General features: G+C 37.9%; 1 protein-coding gene across 1 annotated transcript in view; it reads right to left on the bottom strand.

The window, feature by feature from the left end:
* Positions 1-23,526, bottom strand: part of EEFSEC (eukaryotic elongation factor, selenocysteine-tRNA specific) — a 167,710-nt gene extending 144,184 nt beyond the window's left edge. Inside the window, exon 1 of the mRNA XM_074957655.1 lies at positions 23,191-23,526. Within this exon, the coding sequence (XP_074813756.1) occupies positions 23,191-23,497 (307 nt within the window). The 5' untranslated portion in view covers positions 23,498-23,526. The remainder of the gene's footprint in view (positions 1-23,190) is intronic.
* Positions 23,527-23,770: the final 244 nt, after the last annotated feature.

Raw genomic sequence — 23,770 nt, 5'->3', positions numbered from 1 at the left:
GTCTAAACCTAGTTTACTAATGACATCTTAAATTTTTAGAAGTGAAAACATTTTAAAAATCCAATTTACTTAATATTTATGTTCTCAGTTTGGACAATGACAATGAAGTCCATTTCACTTTTGTTTAAAGTCATTTTCAATTTGAATTTTTAGCACTGGGATATTTGGATTTTAAGCACTGCTGTGGAGCACACATTTGGTTTTGAAATGTAATTGGTTTCAATGGAGTATAAAGAAAACTGGTCATTTCTATGTCTTAGATTTTATAAAAACTGATTTTCACAACATTCAACTGTTGAACTATGTCCATATTACTTAAAACTATTATAAAAGACCAAAACACATATTTTGTATTTAAAAAAAGTTTTGCAAAATCTAAGAATACAGATGTTTTTGTGATTTCTTTCAATGAAAATATTTTTATTTTGTTTGTTTGTCTAGATTAAATAGCATTTGAGAACCAGGAGGTGATTCCATTGTCCAACTAAGCAACTATACTTGCAACAGGTAAACAAACAGTAAATTAGATTCTTATAATTCCTTCCGTTTTATTAAAGTGCTAGTAAAACAAGGTTTTTAAAAATACATATATATTTAATTACCAGTGTCACTTAAGAAACAGTAGGGCTAGGGAAGGAGATAATTTAATGAGACAACAAGCTCCTTCATCTAAAACCTTGAGACGCTCAGTCATAACTTCTTGAGAATGCCTGCAATGGAGAGTGTGGGGGAACAGAGAAGACACACCAGGAGGCTATGGAATGTAGTCTCCTTGGCAAGCATGCTGTGCGGGGGAAGAACCAGTGGCCACAATATAGGGTATTTTGGCCAAGAATGTCAGGTCTGGAAATCCTCTGGCTATGAGGAAAGCCTTTTCCCCATTCCTCTGTTGGTGCAACACTGGCACATCATGGGCCACTGGACGTCTCGCTTAGATTAAAAATACTCTGTAGAGGTCCCGTCTGTTTGATGAAGGAAAAATAGTCCATAGCAGAACAGAGGAAGAAGGAAAAACCGAAACATGAGCTTGTGAGCCTGGTACAGAGGATAAATACAGGCTTTGTTTTATTTTGTTCAAACCAAGTATGAATAAGAGACTCATCCCTGTATTGCAGTTGGTCTCCAAAATCGATTCTCTATGCAGTACAACAAACGGCTCTTACTTACATAAATATACTATGCCCCCTTTCTCAAAAATAGTATTTGCTGACTCTGAAATCTAATATTAAAGTGAAATCTATATGGTGACAGAGATCACTTTGTCTTAGCTAGAGATTATCGGAATTCAGCAATGAACATATTCCTAATTATCAATTAGCCATCACAGAAGCAAATGTGAAAACATTCTCGTGTAGAGAGAATAAATCCTGCAGCTACTATGGTCTCCATACTGCAGGTCTTATGTGTGCATAATTTAATGAAGTCAGTGGCTGTGTGGGGTGATTAATATTTCTAGGTGGGAAGCACTTAAATGTTTATATTTTTAAGCTAAAGTATATATATCATTATAAATGTAACCAAGAATATCAGTAAGCCTGGGGATAAACCTTCCTAGTCAAGGATCATGTGGACATACATAACCCCAAGCATACTTACCAATATATTAGTCAGAGTTTAACAATCCTGCACAAACTAAACATAAAAAAAACTTTCAATTATGTTTGGAGGATGGGGTAGAAGATCTAACCACAGCCAGTAGAGGGAGCCAATGATTATGAGAAGTTGGAGAGATCTCATGAGCCAAAAATACAAATTCTTTCTAACAAATCTGGAATTCACAAGTCAGGACTGAAGCTCCAAATTAATGTCAAGATCAAAACAGACAGTCTTCAAGAGGTAAAAAAGCTAGTAGAAAAGTCACTCCCTAAGACAGAAACCGTAGCTAACTCTGCTGTCTTTAAAAAGAGCTCAAGGGCAACACAGCAAAAGACAGGGAAGCACAAAGTCTGGACTCTGTTGTTTCTTACTCTGAGAAAATGTGAAAATTTACTTTGTACAACCAAATTGTATATGAAAATTTAGAAACAGTCAATTAAATGTAACATTATGGAATGAGACTCGAGGTCCGAGTAGAACACATTAGATACGCATTCCAAATAATGGATACAATAATTATTCTTCAAGACAGAGTCTGTCAACTTCCAGTACACAAGATCAACAGCTTCTCCTACATGGGCAACCCCATCTTTGCCCAAGAGCCACATTGGCAATTTGCCAGGACGCTGAACACCAAATCTAATCTGCAGACTGAGCCACCCACTTCTTGAATATGGAGGAGCAGCATATGAAGACTACAGATCCAAATACAATATGCTCAGTCTTTATCTGTGTGCATGGGATGTTCTGGCTAAAGATGGTACTGATCAAATCTCTCTCAGCCAAGGGAGGACACAACCTGACTGAGCTGAAGAATCACAAACAAGGAAGGAGATATTTACAAGAAATACTGGTGAATAAAGCATTCCTGCTATGGTAGAATTAAACTTGTTGTATACTTGGTTACAACTTCACTTCTACTCTTTGCCATGTGTAACGACAACCTAGGAGAACAACTAAGCAAGAACAACAAGTTCAGCTAAGAAACAGCTAGACCAGAAGAAAAGCAATTATAGCAAGTTAAATATGTTCCATGTTGTACACAATCTCAAATACTATGCAGCATGATCAACCTACATTTTGATGAAAGTCCTTCTAATTCCTGTGGCAGAGTGCTGCAGAATTCTGCAGCACATTGATGTTTTTGCAGCAGTTTCAAATACATAAGAGTTTATTAATTAAATGTGAAAACTAAAATAGCTATGTTATTCCTTGTTCTCTATTTTGATGTTCAATTCAGTTTAACTCGGGATTTTTTTCAATTTCATTCGGCCCACAAATTATCAGCATGCTGTAGAATTTAGCACTGATATCATATAAATACATTGCAGAAGTTGTTTCAGGAGCAGGAAAAGGGAACAGAAGAAGCCTGAAGTTGTGGCAGCTGCGTAAAAGGCAGTTGGATCTCTCGGCACTCAAAAAGCATGGAGGATGGTTTGGATTTTTGACACCCAGTACGTGGATTTTTTTCCTTTAGATTTATGCATAACCAGTAAAAAGGAGCTTCTATCCCTAACTCCAGATGCCCTGAGAATTATATGAGAAGACAGTTATAAAATAAACTTCTGCAATTCTCACCTCATACAACAGCCCAACAATAGAAAGCAACCATCAACAGTTTTAACCACCCAGATTTCCACCACTATAGCTACACAGGACTCACAAACCTTCCCCCTCTCCAAATGCCAAGGAGAAGAGAAGCGCCTTACAACATGCTTGAATCATCAACAGATTCAGGTTGTTTTGGACCAAGGAGGAAACAAGTTACAACATTACGTTGCCCTCTGGGAAGATGCTTTGCAAGCAGTCCTCTCTTCTTTTAAAGTCCAATCCAAGCACCTTTCTTGTCATACCACTGCAGCAGTATGGCCTGGGAAAAGAGGCGGTATCTCATATAGATCTCGGAACACTGAGACTACTGGCACTTGGGAGAGGATACATCTTCTCTCACTCCCTAGATTGTGTAGATGGGGTCTGGGCCAAGGCGACAGTTTTTGAGGGCTTGAATTTGCCCCATCACCTTACTTGCCGTCCCTACTCCCCCATGCCCCATATCAACCACTGCATCAAAAAACAGATACACACACTAGCTGCAAGTTTCTGTAAATTGAAATTGCAACGTTTTAGAATTAACATCTCCACCCCCACAGGCAGTTTACAGCTCTCAAAACCATTCTTTCAAGTTCTCCGTTTGCAAACTTAAAGGGACGTCAACATACAGATTTACACTCTTCACTTTTATAAGGTTTTCTTTGCACCTGGGAAGGCTAGAAATTTGATTTAATTGAAAAGAAAGACTACATTCACCACCAAAATTCTGTAGCAAGACCTGAATTTCATAGTCACTTCTAAAGCCTTAGGGTCATGGCAGACACAAGGTCCTACTTACAGTATTTAGTAGTAAACCATAAAATAATCATCATCCTACATATGTTATCACTCCACTAAGACATTACACTGTGTCATAGAATCTTTTCCAAAGAAATCATTAACCACCATATGGCACTATTTCAGGCTTTCTGCAAGGACAAATATAAAGGTTTGACAGTGTATTTATTTTTATTTAAATTTTTGCTGACTAGAATTGCCTCCTGAGATACACATCTCATTTCAGAACAGTTCCAAGGGGTCAACAGTCATGTAAATTTCATATTCCAGTATTTCAGGACAAAAGAAACTATATAATGCTGCACCCGCTATCTAAATTGCCAACATCCCGGTATCGTAAGCTGTACAGTATTTGTGTTTCACAATATAGTGTCCTCATAATTAATAAAAGCCCGAATGTAACAGAAAGGGCGAGGTTCATTGTAAAGGAGGAAATCGATGCAGAGCTGATTACTGAATAAAGCTACATTACAATACTTGCCAACATTAGAAGGGTTGGAATTTAAATTTAATGATATATAGTATAGAAAAAAGGTGATAAGGGACAGTTAGCTGTAACACTGAATAAATATTTAAAAGACATTAATAGGAGAGAGGAAGCAGCAGCTTTCTCTAGTGGTGGGAGGGGCTGAAAAAAGCATAATTATCTAAAAGCTAAAAAAGTAAAGTCTTATTAAGGACAATTTGGCAGTGGGATCCGCAGTCTAATAAGACAGTTGTGTTGCCATAAGTAGTAATTTTCAGAAAAAAAATGGTAATGGGATCCATGCTCAAATGCAAGGGGGTGACAATTATTCACCCATGGACTTTTTATTTTTTTTATTAATTATTTATTAATTATTATTATTATTATTATAGTGCCACTAGCGTGAATGGGTAAAGCCCTGCATGGATACAAAATTTGTATCCACATCCGATCCGCGATCTGCAAACACAGTCTGCAGATATCCACAGCTGTGAAGGTGGATATCCGCAGATAAAGCAGATATCTGCAGATTTGCAGGGCTCTACATATAACATTTGGATCCACATCCATCCACGATCCGCAAACGTGGTCTGCAGATCTCCAGGGCTCTTTGAATGAGGTTTCACAGAAAACTAAGAGGAAAAATAAACTCTTGCTCCAACATCCTTACAATTTAGGCCCTTATCCTGCAGCTCTTTACTCACATGACTAATCCAAGTGAAACCGAATATGTAAGGGTTGCAACACTGGGTGCTAGATTCTTTATTTCTACAGTGTCGTAATTGTGAACAGCACCTCACAGACAAATGTGAAACAGGTTTCAGAGTAACAGCCGTGTTAGTCTGTATTCGCAAAAAGAAAAGGAGTACTTGTGACACCTTAGAGACTAACCAATTTATTTGAGCATGAGCTTTCGTGAGCTACAGCTCACTTCAAATAAATTGGTTAGACTCTAAGGTGCCACAAGTACTCCTTTTCTAAATGTGAAACAAGGGCCCTACCCACAGGCTAAATTTAGACTGAGTACCTCCTATGATAATGAAAAGGCTTTCATCCCAGAACTGTCAAATGAACTTATTGCTTCAAGTTATATATGTTGGGAAACACAGACCACTCAAGGTCAACATACAAGAATCATAAAAGAACATTTTTCATACATATCCCTAACAAAAAAAATTAAACAGAAAATAATGTGAGGTGGTGACTTGACCTATAAAATTTGATTGTTGATTAAATCCCTACTCCACAATTCTGTAGCATAGTTCAAAAACCCCATAGAAACTCGCTCGTTCACTACTAAATTCTAAAGGTTTTTAGAATAATTTCTATAGAATTCTGTTTTATGCTGGTTAAATTTTATAACATTTTTCCATAATATGTGTATGAACAACTTTGAACAAATTTAGAGGAAGTTACTTAAGAGCAATACTAAAGGGTCTGCGGGGGGGGGGGGGGGGGTAAAAGGGTGTTTTACATGGTTCTGGTCCTAGGCCTAATTTATGTATGCCAGTCTGTTTGTGACTAGCAATATCTATTGGTTATATAAAATATCAATCAAGATCAAAATCCTCAGCAAGGTCAAAATTGTGGCTTTGACTAAGGAAGACCTTTGAAAGGTGAACGTACTTCGGGACTCTCATCTCTCTCCCCACCTACTGTCTGCTACGAGTTCTACTTTTAGTTTATAATCAAGGATACTTCTCCTCCCGCAAATTTAAATTTGGGCACTAAAACAGGGGTTGGCAACATCCCCAGAGAACTGAAAAACTGCACAGAAGACAAAGTCTACTCAAGATACACATTGTTTTGCCAAGTACAAGTGTTTGACTCTGAGGAATGCTGGCATTGCTCAAGTTATTTGATGGGAAAACACAGTAAATAGACAAACCGAAGAGTCCTAGATAAGCAGGGAAATAATATGGAGTGTAAACAAACAATACTCATTATGCAAAGTATTTTATACTTCAATTTAGAACTTCAGTGTTTACAGCTGAGTAACACTGAAACACCAGGATGTTTCAAGGCTTGGAGAATACACCACCAGTGGACACATTCAGCCTCCCTAGTCTATGAATCTTAAACATCACAACTGGAAGTAAAGCACCCAAAACCCAACCAGTTATCCAGAAGACACACTTCACAGGCTAAAGTGACCCCCAAGATGTTATTCCTGAGGTGAATTTGAAGAGAAAAAGTGTCCCAGAAAAGAAGACAGATATAAATAAGAATCAAAACTACACCAAGAATTCCCAGAGGATACATACTTCACTCTTTATAAGAACCCACTCGCAGATACATTTATAAGAACCCACTCACATTTCAGTTGAGGCAGGTTTGTTTAGGTTTAGAGAGAACAGACAAAAATTCCCATATAGTATTAAACAGAACAGCACTAGACTGTACTGTATAAAAAGAAGACAATTAAATAGTCTAGAAACTGAAAGTGAAACTGACATTACTGGCCAGTCTAGTTAAGAAGCCCAAAGCTAAGTGGATGTACAAAAATTAGACAGGTATTATCTAAATTAGATTTCTATTTTTTCCACATTTAATAGAGTGGTGTCAACAAAAGGTTAGGATTTTTTAAAATATATTTATTTTTATCTGACAGATTCATTAAGCAAAAGAAAAATGCTAACCAAAAAAGAAAAAACCCACTCTGTCACAAGCCTGTTCAGTTGGTAACTGATTTGTTTTTTAAAAATAATACACTTCGAAGCTGAGAAAAATAACCACAAAGAAAGTTATATGTACAACAGGAAGATTCATTTTTCTCCACAAGGACTGGCATTAGCGATTCTGCTGGGCCAAGTGAAACTGAATCACAGCACGCCATAGGAAGTCTGAGAAGGGAGACTTTAGCAAGAGTTTTACCAGCAAAATGACAGCATAGGAATGTCCACTTCTCACAAAAGATAGTAAAAGAAATCTATCCCCTCTGTGCCAGCATCAGGCAGGCAAAGAACCTACTAACATCACTGAAATAGAATAAACCAGAGGCCCAGAAGACAAGTGTTTGTGCGGTTAAACTTGTAAACAGCTTGGCTATTTAAAATTTAAGGAAGCAAAAGTATGTCCCATCCCCCCCACAAAAAAAGGATCATTATTCAAGACCATGAAACTACTCGCTTTGTGAACATGGGAATACACTGGATTGACCACAAAATTCCAACAACTTGTAAACTTCAACACCTGCCTGCCATACAGTTTTCTTGCACTGGTGGAGGAAGATGTATTGTATGTCCATTATGTTTAGCTGACCAAAATAAAAAATTCAAGATATGAATCTCAAGGTTTTTCAAAAGCTCCTTCTAGAATAAGTCTGGTACATTTTAGATTCTCTCCAAAGAAACAGGTGAGATTTTGATTAAAAAACCACTAACAAGGCAATGCCCCATTTACTTGAATATTCTTGCATAATAATAGATTTCAGACGAAGAGATCTGCTGAAATTGCTAAGCATGGGCCAAATTCAATAAACCAACAACATTCCCGAACTGCAAATTCTTCACTGAGATAAACTTATGTATAATTGAAGAGTACTGATCACTTTTTAATGAAATGCTGAAGCAACAAAGTGAGCACATGACCTTGAAGATGAAAGACCAAGCAGTGGTTTAAGTTCAGTTTTTTGGTTGCTGGGAGTGAGTGGGTTGCAGAGGAGAGAGAGATGTTACAGCTCAGACATTTAAACTACTTCAAAATAAATACACTATCTCCATACAGCAGCAAAACAGACAAGTTTCTGAATTTAATTTACTTTTGGAAAATTAGTCGGTTGATTATTTTATCTGCTGTGAGGCAAAGTAATGTTTGCCACCTATCTTTTACTATATTAGCTCCTGAGATTTCACCAGGATGGTTTACATATAATGTTCTATATCATATGACAAATTCTTATGGTTGTGCTATTTCAGCTGAATTACCTTGGCTGCTTTGTGTGTGTGCACGTGCGCACATGCAGTGCTCTGCATTTGACCCCTAAAATTTAGTTTAAGTAGTTTTGCAAACACCACCCCTACTCTTACCTCCTCCCCCAACACGGCATCTCACATTTCTCATTCACTGAAGGCATTTTGTCTTCTTTGGAAGTGGCAACTAGGCATATGGAAAGTTTAGCAGGGACTGGATAAGAAATAAATTCTATTCAGTTGTTTTTGTTTTTTTTTTTATAAATAGCACAAAGTCTCCCTCAGTACCCACTCGCTCAAAAAATCAAATCCAAGACATATAAGAGTTAAGGACTGTCAATTCCATCTGCTTAGGAATCCTGGGAACTGTTATAGCCCACTGTGTGAACACATACATTGGCAGCACACATTCTATGAAACTGTTTTCAAATAAAGGGGGAGGTGTTTTGCATTTTTTTTTAAGTTCAGTACACCTTAGGCACTACAATAATATAAATAAATAATAAAAATCAGCAACACTATTTTATAGACTAATGACAATCATTTCCTAAATTTCATTTTTCAAAATGCCACTGCATAAATCCAAAAGGGGTCTGCAAAAAGACTTATTGCTATATTTGCAAACTTTAAAAGGATATTGTTCACTTTTTAAAAATCAGTCAATTTTTTTTAACCTAAACGTTAACTGTAACAATCCTAAGATTACACATTGAAAAATTAGAGAAAAATAGTTCTGTTTGTTCAATTTATTTCATTCATTTCACAGAACTTTTTACATTATCTCACAGTTTCCCCCATACAGTCAGCCAGCTTCCCTGGTTTGTGTGGGTCTTAATGTGACTGAAAAATAACAAAATTAGGAACAGAAGGGGACAGGTGCAGTAGCCAAAACAACTATTTTTTTAAGTTGACTAGAGTTCAAGAGAACAGTGCTCCTTTAAAAGCAAGTAAGGGTTGTATTTTATTTTGTTGGGAGGTATCTAATTTGGGAGTGGATATCTAATTTCAAAGGAAAATTAAAGCTGAATCTCCATATTCTAACTTTTACTCAGGAACAACAGTTTGCTTGGGTTTTTTTTAAAGAGTCAAGAGCTTACACTTTTGAAAATACGGTAAAACCTCAGAGTTACGAGTGGACCAGGTAAAGGAAAGAGTAAGCACAATTACAGATATATGGTTAAAGTGTTGATAACTCATGATTTTACTATAGATCTTGTAATAATGCCCCATTTCCTGGAGATGTGAATATAAGCAAATCTCAGCTTTTATTTAAAAACAAGTTTCTAGTCCCCATGGTTGCAGAGAAAAGCATGAAAATTTGATCCCAGTGTACTGTAAAGACTCAAAAACCAAAAGGCAGACAAAAAATCCAAAACATTTTTTTAAACTTCTAATTTTGTGGAGTCTGACTCATGATTATTGAATGTTTGGCACTGGCAATATCACAGTTATGCAGATACTCACGCATGTATACATATATCATGATCATTTTAAGTGTTTATTTTCTTAGTGAAAACACAAAGATGTACATTGTATTATGGGGGGAGGTTTTTTTTCATGCTCTAAAAAAACTTCAGCTACTTGGTGGAAGTGGAGGAGGGGACAGTCTAATAAATCCAAAAACTACAATATTGTCAGACATAGGCCAAACTTGTGTGCCCAAAGTTAGTCACCTAAATAAGCAGTATTATTTTCAGAAATGTTAAGCACTTGTCACTCCCACTGAAATCAGTGGAAGATACTGAAGCTCAGTGCCTTTGGGGAAAAAATAACAAGTCACTTAAGTAAGTGTCTAAATACAGACTTGGGTACTTAGTTTGAAGTATCCAAAGTTTGGATGTTTTTCCCTTAATCCCTAGTGAAATCTGTGAGTCAAAATCCTTTGACATGATCTAGAAATAATTTAAAAATCATATAGTATTCATGCATACTATCTGATTTCCCAGTAAATTTTCAGAGTATGCATATACCAAGAGAGCCATAATTAGCTATGCATTATCAATATGTTGAATGTGATAAAGTTAGTTTTAAAAAAATGCAGTGTTTATCTGAATCGCAATTCACAAAATGAAATAAGTGTTACACTGTTCAATGTGTAATCACAGATTTTTCCCCCATACTGCCATAAAAACAAGGAAATCAATGCAAAAAGTTAATCTTATTTGTAGTTTAAAAACAAAAAAAAAAAGTCAGAAAATTCAAAGATAAAGTTCCCAGAGTAACTGTTACTTAACCACACTGTATACATACATTAAGGCAGAAATGTAGTATAATTCAGGATCTTATCCCACAAGGAGATGAGAATCTTCAATTCGCACTGACTTTGCAGGGTTGGGCTAATTAACTCTACAAAATACTATACTACATGTGCTTAAGAAGACCAAATTATAGTTGTTGTAGGAAGCAAAACTTTAATTTTTGACAACTGTTTAAATTCTTCACTGTAACAATGCATCAGAGATTTCTGTATCAATTATGGTTTACATTAATATACGCATTCAAAACAGTACAGTATTTTCTCTACTCCACAACTGCTGCCTCCAACAGAGGCACTGTCACTCTGGTGCAATCTTGCAAGATACTGAGTAACTCCAGTGAATAGTGAAAACAAAGAGTTGACAGCACTCACATTTCACAAGATGTACTTAGCATTTTGCAGTTATCAGGCCTTTGTTATGGGCACAGCACCCAGCAAACTTTCTTGTAATACCACACTGATTCCTGTTAAATACCCCATTACATAACTGTACCACCTTGGGACATTACTCTTTCCCCACTCCATTCACAACAAACCTATCCTATTCCACATTCACTTGCTTCTTCCTCCACTTTTGCTCAGACTGTGCTCTGATCGTTTACTGTCATCACCTCTATCACTGCCCTTCCACTGAATGGAATCAATAATCCAGTAATGATTTATATCTTATAACAGCATGTAAACCCAAAGCAGACTGAGGCATGCCTCTATTATTTTATATATACGATTTTTTAAAGCCACGCTTTAAATCATTTCAACATACTAGAATGTGAAGGTGGATAACCACTGCCAGAACACCACATAGAATCCCCTAAAGTCAACCGCAGGTTCAGGTAATCGTGACCTCATTTTTACAACATAAATGCATAATTTCCGTACCGGTCTTTGATGACGGGACCACAGACTTGAAAAGAGGAAACAATTACAGTCATTAGAATTTCACCCAAGCATGAGATTTAATCTCGGGGCATGGACTTGCCAATGGCTGTGGGGGTCTCAATGGAGACAAAATTGCTCTGTAGGGGAAAAAACCCCACCAATGATGACATTAGTCAGCAAGAGAGACTGGGCTTTGTCTTCTGTCCAGCGTAACAGCAAAGTACAAGGAATCTATTTTCCCTGCCCCCTCTTCTCAATCACAAAAAAATACAATAATTTTGTTTCTTTCTTTGCAAAGCAGCTTTTGCATACTCTGGAAACTTTCTTTCCAGTACGATAATGCTGACTGCAGTAGCAGGAAGGGAAAGGGGGGGGGCGGCTTTTTATAACAAAAGTAGACTTTAAGAATGAATACGTATCTGGGACAAAAAGTCATTTCTCCCCTGCCCACCCAGCTCAATTTAAATTGGACGGTGTTATTAAAAACATCACTCTCTTACATTTCCCTAGCTTTTTTCATCTCAGAAGTTCTCAAAGCACTTTTCAAATTTTATACATGCAGGAATCACTTCACTATTGAAATATGGCCACCTGGTACACAACACATTGCACAGCACTGGGAGAAGGAGAAACTTTAAGCAAACAAATCAAGGTAAACGCCTGCTCTTATGAAAAAAGTGCCACAAGATTCACACAGAGCAGACACAATCTCAGCTTTTATTTCTTGATGGCCAAAGATGTGCTGGGTACTGCACAACACATAACAGGAAGGCTGAAAAGCATACCATCGAAGAAAAAGAAGCCTGAACATGCCAGGAAGTCCATAGGAAGGAATAACTTCGGACTTCAGGGGTGGGTGAAGAAGTGTCAAGATTCACTTTTTCCACAATGCCAAGAAGTGGATAAAAAGACAAAAAAAATTCAAGTTTTGTACAAAAACAAATCACACCTCAGCAAACAGTTAGCTGATGGAAACTCATCTCTTTCAGAAAAAATTTGATGGGAAGTTGACCCTACTAGGATTCAAATGCAAGTATTTCAAATCTGATGCTTATACCCCTGAGAAACCCCTCTCCCCAAATACAAAAGCATGCTCAACACCACTGTTTTTAAAACTTTCCTCTTTCATCTATTCCTTTTCCTTCACTATTCACCTACTCTTCTTGTGTTGTCACATTCACACATATATAGGAGTTTGTCTGGTCACAACCACCCCGATGCTGGTAATGCTGATAATTATAATCTAATGCAGAACTAGTCAGGTTGGTTTTGAAACAGAGATCATAATTCAAATTGGGAGCTGACACTAATCATTTGATGTTCACTTGACGAGATTAGATAGGCTGTGCAAGAACATTTTGGTAGAAGTACTGATAAGAAGATGGGAAATAAGAATTATTGGTATTTACTCTGCCTGCAATGCTTATGGAAGCTAACTGCTTAAAGGGAGCACTTCAAAATGGCTATTTAATCTGAATTTTACAGAAAGCACTGAAAACATTTTCTAACAGAATGCACAGTATCTTTCTCATCATATCTATCCTATGGGTTGTTCAAATCTTTCTTTGCAGGAATTCTCACTCAGTTTTGCTCCATTATGAGCTGTGACCCACAGTACATAATGCATTCAAGAATCCAGCTGGAAATTACCACTGAAGAACATCTGTCCTTGCTCTTCAGCTTGCCAGGCCTGCCTCAGGGATCCAAGATAGAAAACAACTAGCTGCTACACACAAAAACAACTTTTTATTCTATTTATGGGCTTTAACTCCAATGGAAATTTGGGACTTTGGGTTTGTTTTCTTTATTAGATGACATTTTTGGAAGACATGTTGCACATCTTATTTAAAACTATGCTCTCTTATTTTACCATCCATGATCTTGTTTAAAAAATAAGCACTTCTAACAAAGGATACCATGAGCAGACATGATTATTTGTAAGGCTAAAAAAAAAAAAAAACCCACCACACAGGAGGAAAGGAGAAACACACTCAGGAAAGTAGGCCCATGCCTTCTCCAAGTGAAACTAGTCGCACTTGTATATAAAATCCCAACTTGTTTTCTAATAAAAGTACTGTATCATATAGACTATAACTATATCTAGCAGCTTCTAATTGAGGGCAGTCTCCAAACCAAGCTACAGGATGTCTGTGCATGAATACAGCAGAAGCTTGCTAATTCACAATGATGACTGGGAGACTATTGTGAATTACTAAATTGTGCCATTTAGCAAATGAACACATTCACCACCACCAAAAATGCAACATTGAAAAATGTATTTGTTAATTTGTTTTGATAACTGTAATTTTAATTACTAAAATATTTTATATTGTAAATAAAATGTACTAGATTTTAAGAAAGTAACAAGCTCTTAACATAAGAAATCACTATATTGTTGTTTATCTTAACAGCACCTAATAGATAAAAATCTTGATCACTGCCCCAAACTGCCTACAAACTAATTTCAGACAAGCAGCAAAAAGGGGCAGGGGTGACAGATTATGTAGTTATTCTGTGAATGCTAGTACACAGCATGATGGAACAAAGAAATTTTGTTTTTTAACTCAACAGAATGAATGAACAAGTAGCAGTCTTAGTTGGCAAGTCTACAGTGCTTGGTTATTAAATGTTTCCTGAGAAGTTTTGTATTTTTGTGGCAAATAGCAAAGTGTGGTTTTGCTGTACATCAGCAAGTATGTACACACACACAAAACAGCTCTTGATTAGTAGTAGCACATCTGACATGTAAACCAGAGAAAGTAATTTAATAAAACCACTCTTGTTTAGAATTTACATTTAAGATGTACATTAAATCATAACAGAAACCACAACTTCAAAATCAAGATGTGCAGTATATTGAGATTAATTGTGCAATGCTCATTTTATATATATATATATATATATATATATATATATATATATATATATATATATATATATATATAAAATCATATTTCTGATAGTGTTCCATCTATACCCAGAAAAGCATGTGATTACACAGTATAACTCCAAAGAGTTGCTGGTCTTATCCTTTGTCATATCCATAAACCCTTAAAAAATAAGGAAAAATCTTCTGGATTTACTCTCTACTATTATTTCCAAGTTAAAGCTCAGAGTTTAGGATTTTGTTGGATCTGTAGCTCCTCATAAGAAAACCATAAACTCCAAGTCTATAAACTGGCAGCAACAGACTTCAGACCATAAGACCTGCATGCACACAAAACTGGTCAGATAGTCAAACCAAGGTATTTTATATACATACATTAAAATGAAAATGAAACTAATGCACAACAAAATTTTATGTTCGAACACTGAAATTATGATACAATTGAAAACACCAGGCAAATTCCATGTCAAGGCCACTGCTCTATTTTTAAAATCTCCCACTATACCAGTGTAAAAGAGAGGCCTCGTGATTATTCCAACCCTCATGTTGCAATTCCTAGGCAACACAGGAGGAGTTTGGAATGGACTTAGGAGTAACAACATGCAATTTCCTTGCTTTTGCTTATTTGTTATATGACCTTAAGGTAAAAATGCAGGTGTGCGCGTGTTAATACCCAGTACCAGGGTTTCCACATCTTTAATTCATTTACGAGTCAAGTCAGATAGTATTTACATAAACATAAAAAACCCACACACAACATTTGACCCTTTTGGGGGGGAAGAATCCTCACAATCACATTGCTTTTAATTGAAAGGCAGCTGTTTTGCCTCAGTTATAGATGCTACTTAGCCTCTGCCATGTAATGTACAAGACAACAGACCAAACTGCTTACTGTTTAAGAAGTACAAACACTATCAAGGTCGTAGACATCAAAATGTCTACAAAGACATCTAAAGAAGAATGAATCATTGGAGGGAGGGGGGAGAAGAGTTAGGCTATGTTTGAGTTCTGAGTGACTATGGACCCTATGCATTGTCTCATTTTAAAATTGGGGTCACTACATTTAGGCTGACCCTATACATTTATCATAAAGATCCTGCATTGCAAGCAAACACTGCCCTCTTGTGCACTATAATGTCCAGTAGAGAAGGCTGCATTTTGTTTCTTTTTAAAAGCAAGCAACTATTTTATACCAGCAACCTCCTTTACCTCTTCTTTATGCATTCATATCTGCACTCAAAAACCAAACAAACCATACACTTTCTTTCATTTAAAAATTCAGTAAAGTTACTCCTCCAAGTTGTCATACAAATGTTAGGCACTAGAAGAATACTGTAAAATTATTTTTTTTAATCTAAATTTTAGTTTTGAGAGAAGGGATTTAGTTTAAAAAATAAAGTTGAAACTGTATTAGACAGTTTTTGGAGTGCAACTATATTGCACATGTAAGCCATTTATACGCATGCTGGATATAGGAACCTTAGTGTGCGTTTCAGAAAACACTTAAAGTACTAGCAACTAAGAGAAATGTTTGAACCCTTTCAGACTAGTAGAATATTTCAAAAGTGCCAACCACTATGCAGCTTCAGAAAATAAACTACCCCTCCCTCACCCAGAGTCCTAGGTCTCCCATTTTATACTTTCACACCACCCACAAAGCTCATTACAACCACCACCCTCAACTCAAGCTGGTGGCCAAGGGTCCTCCCAGAGCTTACCGCACTGCTTGTTTAACTGACCAGAATGGTTGCTATTGAGCAATGAAAGGCACTCTTTTCAACAAGGAAGAACACGCTGCTCCCATAGCATTCCTAACCTCTACAAGTCCAAGGAGCAAAAGGCCTACTTTCAAATTTAGGTCTCTCATATGGCTTGGGAAGAACTCTGCCATTAGGCTACCAGAGTAACACCCTCTGGCATATGTGCAAATGTAATCAGAAATACTCATTTAGACAAGAGAAAGCTTTTACGACAGCTACACAGAACTACTTTCCCTGTTCACTAATTGGACTTTTATGTAACAGTATTCAAACAGCCAATCTCATTATAACAGTCGGTGGAGAGTTACAATTAAGTACTGTTCCACAATAGGCCGGGGTAAAAAATATGGTGGATGGATTGCAGCACATGCAAGTAGATTTAGGACAACCTGCTCAGTAACTATAAAAACTTATTACATGGACATTGTACTATTATTAAAAAAAAAGCTAAAAACAATATTGAGTATGTATTCTTAAAAGGAACATCTTTCCCTCCCAAGCAGGCTCTAGTTCCCCTGATGGGGGTAGCAGATCCACCCTATTTTCCCTCCTAAAATACTCCCACTGAAGGCCAATTGTTCCAGCCTCTATCATCTTGAGGAAGTACTACTGGATAGCTCTTTCAGGGTGCATCAGTGCCACACCTTACTCTGCCAAACAGCAGTCTGCTAAAGGGGATGCCGTAGAGCAGCAAAGGCTCGCCTTCCTTTCCTGGTCTTCATCCCCATAGGGACTGAGCATCTTTTGCTATCTTTGCAGCCCATATGGTCTCCGCTCCCTATGGAGCATGTGTGAGAACAGTAAGACCAGAGATCAAATCTTTGATGATAGCAGTCTTGCAAAATTCTACTTGTCCACTAATCTGCAGTAAAACAGGTATCAATTTTATCATCATCAAAGATGGGCAAGTAGATTTTGTACTAATAGGTCAGCATATTTTCATTGCAATTTTGCAAGGTTGGTGTACCTTATGTGCATAGATATTAATTATATCTTACATCAAAATAAACATTTTGTAACAACAACAACAAAAGTACTGCTACGTTAATCTTACAAATAATCTCTAGCTGACCAAATTTGAACCTTGGTACCATGCCCATGTTTCCCTTGATCTCCCTAGACTGTTTTCATTGTAGTCATTTGCATCTGCAAGACATGCTTCTGCTATGCTCATTTCCCCCTCCCCAAGCTCTTGTGAGAGTTCAAAAGTCCTGGCCCCTTCAATGTATCAGGTATGAATTAATACCCTTCCTTAAGAGAACACAGCAGCAAAGTGGAAACAGACACTTGCAAGGCAGGCTTTTTTGAAAGGAACTGCTGGGACAAATGGTGACAATGAACCTCTGGTTATGAAGTAAACAGGTCAAAGGTTCAGACAGGCATAAGGATTATGAAACTACAAGTTTGTCAAAATTTCCCCTGCAGGTTTAGACAACCAGGGTCAAGCAGTAACTTTCTGATTAAAACTCTATAAGACTACTCTTTAAACTTCAGAGGAAAAAAAACCAACAAAATCTATTTTTTAAATGTTCTTTGAGAAGTCATCTCAGTTCATTCAAAATCAAGTAGATAAAGGGCATCTGAAAACTACTTACCTAAAATAAACAATTCACTATCCCTCACTGTATGCATGCAGGGTTAAAGGGGAGCTAGGGTGAGGTAATCATGTTCTTCTGTGTTAGTGTGCTGACCCTTTGTAGGGCATGAAATTAACCAACAGCAAGTAAGAAATCTGCTACTGGTTAAACTACATTGCTACACAAAGTGGTCTTAAAATGAAATATGGGGATTGAATGTCTTCTGGAAGATTAACTTCTATAACCTCTCTGCAGGTTTCCCCTACTGCTGAACTCATTTGAAAAACCATTCAGTACCCTACCGGATGCATAGGCCTTTTAGAGTACAACACACACGTATGAGTCCCGCTCCTTTGAGGAAGATAATGACAGCTTCATGAAAATCTATAAAGCTCATTGTCAATACCAAAACAAAATCTCAAAACAAGCAGCAGCATCACACAGACTCGCCCACATGGAGTAAAATCCCGCAACAGCCTAAACCTGTGTATTAACCTTTAAAAAAATCACTCCATATCCCACCACCACGTCTGTCAAATGGCATAGCCTCAGTATTGAAAACAAGCATGAGCTGGTCAAGGAGAGAGTGAATTACTCCTGGAATTACCCTCTCATTCCAGTCACAGGGCCCTTTTGCTGTATGTGAACCTGGCAAGGAAATAGATGCTGCAATTATAGAGAAAAACAGACAATGTGTAAAATGGCAGAGAATTGCTCAATTACTTATGTGAGATGGAATTTTAGTCATGTAATTGTGATGAGCTTTTTGCTGTTTGTGATACAAGCTAAAAAATGCACCTCAAGACTAAGTTTTTCAGGGCTTTGATTCTTTGTTTAGTAACCCTCATCTACTGCAAATTACCCTATATGCTTTTCCAGTGCTACACGAATAAAAAAAAAGAGACCATTATCAAGCATCTTTACCACTAAGTGGCCAAACAGCAGTGGTGGTCTTGGTTATATGACAAGCAACCTTCCCACTACAGGAAAAAAAAGTGGAACTATACAAATCAGTCCTATTGTAAGCAAAAATCAGTTTTAACCATATTCATGTATTGTTTTCAAAAGTAAAGGCTAAGCAGTGGTTGTACAATGACTGAGCACGTAATTGTAGCAGCCATTCTGTGCTCAACAACTCAAAGGCAGCCTAAGACTTTACTGCTCATAGGGGAGCCCTGACAAGCATATCATTTGTCTCCCTTCTCTGTCATATATAACTGTGTGTTGTAATGTAGATGTGAAGTTCCACTTTTACCATGACACCCACAAGAAGTATGTCAAAGACATTTTTAAAATATATATTTAAACTGTGCATTTTAATATATACTGAATCCCATGCATGTCTTCACAGAGTAATAACATGACCATATTGCTGTAACTCACCCAGCATCCTCAAACTATTGTATTTGTTGCCTTTTAGTAATTTTTTTTCAGTGCAGAGATTATTTCTTATTTATAATGTGAGGCACCTAGCACACAAGTGGGCACTGGAAGATAAGTTATAACACTTGCAGCTGCACTGTACAGGAGAATAATGAAACTAAGTAAAATCCATGATATATTCCTCAGCATGCAGTTACTCAGAATGCCTTACCACTTCACTGCTGGTGTCTATGGTCTGAGAACAAACTGATATTGTTGGGGCATAAGTGAAATTAAGAACTAAAAAGTAATTAAGAAGTCTAACTGGAAAAAGTTATACCCACCATTTCATTCCAACCTTGACTATAACCTTCCAGCTAAAACCTTAAGAATGCAACATGACTGGAATTAACGTTTTCTATTCCTAGCATGTAGGTAAAATATTCTTTGATTTAAAACTTGATATGTTTTGCTCTCAAGGGCAAGCTTTATAAGAAGAAAGATGCAACCACACAGAATGAAATATGACTTCCATCTTCCATTTTTCTTTTATTTGGTTACTGCTCAAATATTCTGCATTCGTTTAAACCAAGGTTTCATCTCCAGTGACACTTCTTTTATGTTGTCATGAAAAGTATTTGCAAGGTCAACACCACCCTGCATAACAGGAGGAATAGGCAAGAATACAGGATTCAGCTATGAAAACTCCCTTTCAAATAATTAGCAAGATACAACATGATTTTAAAGGATGGGTTGTTTCAATCATCCCTTTAAAGAGGAGCTGCCACTCAGAGAAAACTTTCAAATAGAATATACTAAATAATAAAACAAATAATATTTTGGGCCCACATAACACCTTTCATCTAGGAATCTCTACGTAGTTTACAAACAGTAAGCTTCGCAACCTCCATGTGAGATTATTGTCCGTAGATTGGGTATAACAATATCTATATCTATTTACCTGTCCTATGTCTGATGTATTTAAAGATATTTGCATTTAAACTGGTCTTTTCTCCTCCTACCTAATCCTACAGTGAGGTCAATTTTTGAAGTAAATGATGTTTTATAAAGCACTCGCACAAAAGTACCTTAGTATTTCCAACTATCGTGATTTTATAACAAGTCTCACAATAGTCAATGTTTTACTTAAAGCATGGAGTCCCACACTTACAAGAGAATCTCAGCTTTAATTTAAAAAAAAAAATAAATAAGTCACTACGCTCCATGGTTGGAGGGAAAAGATTGAACTCTAAAGGCACAACACTAAAGGCAGATAAAAACAAACAAAAATGTATTATTTTTAAAATCTCAGGATTTGGTGGCCTGATTTCTGAACAGATGGAATTGGCAATACTGGTACCTATGGACTGAACCATTTTAAACATGGATTACGAAATAAATCAGGTGTTATTTGGGCCCTGATCCACTAGGGTTATGCACAGGTCCACTAGCACAGGTCAGATTACAGAAATTGTAATTGTTATATTTGGCCAATATTGACAGTCGGGATCAAACAATCACAGTTTCTTTTAAAAACCAATAGAAAAGAAACAAATGACAACTCCATGCTATCAATTAATAGGTAAGGGAGTGTGATTTTTGAACACTGCACAGATTATGAAAACTATTTTTTTCTAGTGCCCTCCTAAGTATTCCTCCCAGAGATAACAGTTCCAGAGAAAGTTTGGCTCTCTCAGATCTTAGTAGTTTCCCCACAGAGAGCAAAGCCTAAACGAAAGTTTCTACACAGAGACCTCAACAAGAACTGTCCTGTTCACAAGAACAACTTAGTTCCCCATAAAGTAAATAATCAGTATTTCTGTAAATTATCAGGCACCTTTGCTGTGAAACAAAGCACAACTGTGGGCTAAATGCAGCCAATAGTCGCCCTCCCCTTGTAACTGCAGAGTAACAAAACAGCTGAACTGAACTGCAGAGGGTTTTACTGCTGATGAACTCAAGCAATAAATAATTTCTATTCATCTATCCAGGATGACATACATACAAGTCGGTATTATGGTTGTGCGCATCACTGGCACCATTTGCAAGTAGCACATCTGTCAAAAAAGTGTTTTTCCAGTGGACTACATGAAATTAGTTGGTAGGTCCCAATCCAGCTCCCAGGAAACGCGTGACCACATCGTAAAACTGCCCCACTAACTGGTTCTCTGTCTCGCAATTTGAAAAGAGACTAAGGACAGAAAAGGCATGAGAAATGTACTAATCTCCCCTCTAAAGAAGGTCCCTATAGATTAGCAATAAGGATCATCAACTGGGTCACTGTGTGATAAGTTAGCACTATGACTGCTCATGTTGTACCTTATATCCATAGAATAGCAGTCTTCAGGGATGGCACCTTTCATGAGCACTAAAATCACTTTTTAAAAGTGTGTATGTTTGTTTTTAGGGGGTTCCTTTTTCATATGCTAGCATCACCTTGCCACATAATTGTGTGATTTCTCAGGACAGAATATTTCGTTCCTGTGCCAATTTCTTTTAAAAGCTTTGTGTCTCAAAGAGCATCAACTTAAGCTGCATAACTAGGTAACACGAAACAAGAGATTAAAAAACACACCAATATTTACAAATATTAAAGGAACAACAATATACAAGAAAATATAGAAACAGCTAAACAATACATGCAAAAATAAACCTAACACTAATCTAAACCTCAAAAGAACTTCTCTCCAGCACTTACTGATAAGTGTTTGGGTTTACAATAATCTGGATCTTTGAAAAAAGAAAAGGAGTACTTGTGGCACCTTAGAGACTAACAAATTTATTTGAGCATAAGCTTTCGTGAGCTACAAATCACTTCATCGGATGCTGTAGCTCACGAAAGCTTATGCTCAAATAAATTTGTTAGTCTCTAAGGTGCCACAAGTACTCCTTTTCTTTTTGCGGATACAGACTAACACGGCTGCTACTCTGAAACCTGGATCTTTGAGTAATTTCAACCACAAACTTCCAAATCAGGTTTTCTTCAATATGCTTTTACATCACTGAAGTTCTACAATGGTTAGAAGATGCAGTGATCTCAAATTCCTTTACTTCAGAGTTCACAAACTGAGCTGAAGTCAAAATCCCCCAAAAAACAATGTGAGTTTATTTTAAAATGTGCTGCTGGAATAAGTCAGTCTCCTTTACCTCAAATTTGCTTTCAAGGAAAACATTTTAAAAGAATTGAAATGTACACAGTACTTCTAACACTATAGTCTGACAAATGTTAAGAACATCTCAATCTAGGTAGGAGTTTTGCATCTGAATTTCTAGCAAGTTATATATGAACACTTCAGCAGCAGGACTGCCAACCTCTGACAATTTAAATGAGGGAGAGTTCAAGAAATTTGAGAGAGAAATTGTAACTATGTCCATGAATACTCTCACATCCTTTCCATCAATAAAGAAATGTTTAAAAAACAAACACATTACTATAAACAAAACTGACTGGTTTACATGCAGTTTTTGTATCAATAAAAATATTTTGGTTCGGGGTGTGAATTTTTACAGAAAGTTATACCAATATGAACCCTGGTGTGGAGTAGTTACATCAGTGTGAGGTTGTCTTTAGCATAGCTTATTCCTTTTCCACTACAGGAATAAGCTCTTTTGACTCCACATAAGGCAGGGCTACACTTTTGCTAGCACAGTAACATTGGTTAGGGGTGTAACTTTTCATGATATTGTTATACTGGCAAAAGCCCTAGTATAGAAAGTTATAACAACAAAAACGTAATTTTGCTGGTATAAACCATGTCTCCACTAGAAGGATTTGTCACCTGTTTAGGTAGTTTTAACCCTCCCCCCCCCCCCCCCCGGCAGGAGGCAACTCCCAGCTCTTCAAACCCTCCCACCGCACACAAGACAAACTTTACTTTTTTACATTTCCAACTCCCCCACCCGACCCGCTCTCTGCATCCTCGGAAAGGATACCCACATGTACACAGTGGAGGCGAGACCCCCAAACACACACACACACACACACACACATATATACAGGATTCACTTCTCCCTACAGAGCAGATCCCCTGACATGGGCGGGGGAGAAGCCCCCGCCCCTCCAGAGTCACAATCTCGCTCAGGGGCCTGTCGCGCCCCCCTGCTTACCGCCAATGATGGTCCGGATGAGGGAGGCGTGTCCCGGACAGTCCACCAGGGTGAGCTGGAGCTCGCCAGGGCCGGGGCCCAGGTGCGGCGGCAGCGGGGTGCGGAGGCAGGAGAAGCCCAGGTCCAGGGTGATGCCCCGAGCGCGGCTCTGCGGGGCCCGGTCGAAGGCGGCGGTGGAACCGGTCGTGCTGAGCGCCCGGGCCAACGCTGTCTTGCCGCTGTCGATGTGCCCCAGGACCCCCACGTTCACATTCAGCCTCCGGGGGGCGCTGGGCCCCGGGGCAGCGACAGCCGCGGAACCGGCCATGGCTTCCCTGTTCCCTTCGCACACCCCCGGTCCGTTCCCAATAGCGCCCCCGCGGCAACACGGATTCCGCGGCGACCGTTCCGGGCTCTCTCCGCGTTCCGCCCTCTCTGGGGAGAAAGGGAACGTCCGGCACCCGGGCGGTAGTTGGGGTCACCCACATTAGCTATATGACAGGGTCCGGGGCTGGCTCAGGACATGTCCCGCAGAGAGCAGAGGGAGCCCAGGGTTTGTTCTTTGCTAAAGCTGACAGTGGGCTGAGCTCTGTACCAGACT

This window comes from Natator depressus, chromosome 7 (genome assembly GCF_965152275.1).
Source record: "Natator depressus isolate rNatDep1 chromosome 7, rNatDep2.hap1, whole genome shotgun sequence".
Lineage (NCBI taxonomy): Eukaryota > Metazoa > Chordata > Testudines > Cheloniidae > Natator > Natator depressus.
The sequence above is the reverse complement of the archived record's forward strand: the minus strand, read 5'-3'. Positions and strand labels throughout refer to the sequence as shown.